General features: G+C 47.7%; 1 protein-coding gene across 1 annotated transcript; it reads right to left on the minus strand.

Annotated features, from left to right (window-relative positions):
• Positions 1-509: 509 nt before the first annotated feature.
• Positions 510-2,170, minus strand: LOC112294028 (uncharacterized). Its single transcript, XM_024544112.1, has 2 exons — positions 1,783-2,170; positions 510-862 (listed from the first exon to the last, which is right to left on the minus strand). Exons 1-2 carry the CDS (start codon positions 2,153-2,155, stop codon positions 729-731), a joined length of 507 nt encoding a protein of 168 aa, XP_024399880.1. The 5' UTR covers positions 2,156-2,170; the 3' UTR covers positions 510-728.
• Between the last annotated feature and the right edge of the window lie 778 nt (positions 2,171-2,948).

Raw genomic sequence — 2,948 nt, forward strand, 5'->3', positions numbered from 1 at the left:
CACCACGACTCCCTACCATCTCTGCACGCTTCATTACATCCACACTACACATGCACTCTACACCACCGCATCCGCTGTTTTCAAACACTTTCAATCACAAAGCCCACACTGCATCTACCGGTCATCATGTTGGCAACCTCATGCTGCAATACTGTTCCACATCCTATCACACAACCACAAACTCATGGGCAAACATCACCGCCCGACTGGTACCCTTCACCACCCTTTCACGTCCTCAGAGCAACCCACAGATTTCACTCACCATCCCCATTACCAATCACGTCCACCCCCTCCGCTTCCCCCTTCACCAAACCATACCAAGCTCACTTGCACACAGCCGTGCTCCTGCTCTGCTCATGCCATCTTACCCACGCCATACAACTGCATTCATTTCAACCATTTCCACTTCCCCCTCCATGCCTTCCATTTCTATGCACATCTACCATTCCACACCATACCATTGCCCTGTCAGACACTCTCACCATCACCATACATTCTGTCCCACACGCTTTGTCATTCTGCATCCGTCCCGAAATCCGGGTCATATTCTCATTGCATTGCATTCACGCCTCCCATACATAACCATGTCATTCATGGCGTCCCTAAGTCGAAGCGTGTACCAGCACCTGCATACTAACACCTCATGTCTTTATTCCCTTTCCCTTCTCTACGATTCTACGCATGGCCCTGCATCCAACTCCTGCGCCTGCCATCCCATCCTACTCCGCTCAAGCCTTGTGGTAGTTCTGCCTTGAGATTGGGTTCATCACCACCGGTCCTGCTGCCTCACGTGGCCATGCATCCAACTTCTTCCCTGTTTCCTTCTCCCACTCGCTGTTTTGGGCTGTGATCGGCACCGTACCTGCACCATCCAATCCATAAACATTACTCATGTCACCACACACCCCACCTTCACCGTCCCACGCCATTGCGCCTCCACATCCACATCCTCACCCTCACCACCACACTGTGTCTGCTCCACACCCACAACCCGCTACATTCACCTGTCCAAACTTCCCTGCGCCACCACGCTTGTTTCTTCTCATGCCCACACTTCCCCAAAACACCCCCACCTCCTCACCACCGTCGCATGCAAACTATTCACATCCCAAATCCACCAAAACCACACACATCCCACTGCGTCGCCCACCACCACACTGCCACCCGCATTCTAAACACCACAGTTGGACCTCAATTCCGCCCCTCCCACGACTTCACTCATTCCTCCTCCCACAATTGTGCCAAGCTTCTGCCGTCAACGTCGTCACCGTGTCTCGACACCTTTCCTGCCCTGCTACCAACTACGAACGTGCACAAATTTCCACTACTTCACAACTTCTCACCCCCAACTGCCACCGTCCATCGAGTCAACACATCACACAACTCACCCCGTCTCGCTCCACGCACTTCCGTTCCCAAATCTCAACCCCACACTCCCACGCACAATTCACTCGCCACGTCACGTAACCTGTCACCGTAGCGCCACACCAGAACACTTCATCCACCACCAGGTCGTCCCATCTCTCCTTCCCACCACAGTCGTCGCATCCAATCGCCTCACACAACCCCTAAATCCCGATCTCATTCCGCCAACCCCCACTATGCCCAACCGATCGTCACACCTGCACTGCGACCAAAACCTAACTAACCCTCCTCCCTCCGACCCTCACACCCGACAATCGCCCTGCACAAACCCTCCCCTGCAACAAAACCAACCCCCAAACCCACACAACACCGACTTCCAACACCACAGACACGGAGAATGGGCAAGGAAACCCTAACCTCCAAACAGCTTGCGATTCCTGCTCAAGTCCCAGAACGCGTAGGACACAACACAGGTGCCCGCGAGGGCAGGCATGATGACCTTGGAAAACGACACCAACCCCATTTGCAGTGACGATATGGCCTCGCGTTTCGAATGCTGCTTGAATGGTTGTGGAGAACAAGGAGGGAAGGAAGGGACCCCGACGGAGAGCAACGAGAAGCAGCGAGTGAGAGCGAATGCCGAAATGCTGGCTTGCGCTGCCCAGTCACTCCGAAGAAGTGCACAGAGGCTGTCCCTCCCTCCGTCTCTTCCTGCCTGGCCCTTTCGCAGTGACTGGGAATCGCAGGCTGTGCCAAACCTGGCGTCGAAATTTACTAAAGCAGAGTGCATTGATGTGTTAATTGTTGGGAGTTGGTGGCGGTGGACAGTTTGAGTGGGACGGAGAAATCAAAAGTTGAGAATGCATGCGGTCAAAGTAAATGGCGTAGGATTCATGTCGCATACATGTTCTTATTGATTTATGAATACTTCAGATGATAATATGTAAGCTAAATCTATTCTATTGTGCATATATATTTTGAAGTAGGAAATCTTATAATTCATGTATTTTTTTATTTTTTTTATTTGAATGATAGAGCCACATTGTAGGTAAAGACAGTTTTTTTGTGCATAATACTGTTATTGTAAGTATTTAAATTATGACTTTATTATGGATTTTATTTTATAAGTATACTATGGTTATCTCAAAGACATTAATTTCAAAGAAAGGGAATCTCAATGCACTCTTGTGTCACTTAAAAAGTTTAGGAAATCACTAAAAAATGGTAATACATTGAATTAGAATGGATATTTGTAAAAACAAGAAGAATAGAAAGTCTTAAAACGAGACTAAGGATTAGAAAGGCATTAACAAGAGTAACAAAGGTTTTTTTTCTTGCTTCCATGTATATATAATATTTAATTAGGAGTTACATGACAATGTTCTACATGACTTTGAACCCGTGTTAATTTTGCAAGACACATGCCTTAAATTGCAAGGCAAGTTTTTCATATGTACACTATATAGTTAGCTTATTCCATAAGCTACCAACACATTGTTGTATGGTGTGATTTTCTATCTAGAAATATATTAAGTACCTAATTGTAGAGAATTTAACTTTAACCTATTGGCCAAGTTCCAATA

This window comes from Physcomitrium patens, chromosome 17 (assembly GCF_059467195.1).
Source record: "Physcomitrium patens ecotype Gransden chromosome 17, ASM5946719v1, whole genome shotgun sequence".
Taxonomy (NCBI): Eukaryota; Viridiplantae; Streptophyta; class Bryopsida; order Funariales; family Funariaceae; genus Physcomitrium; species Physcomitrium patens.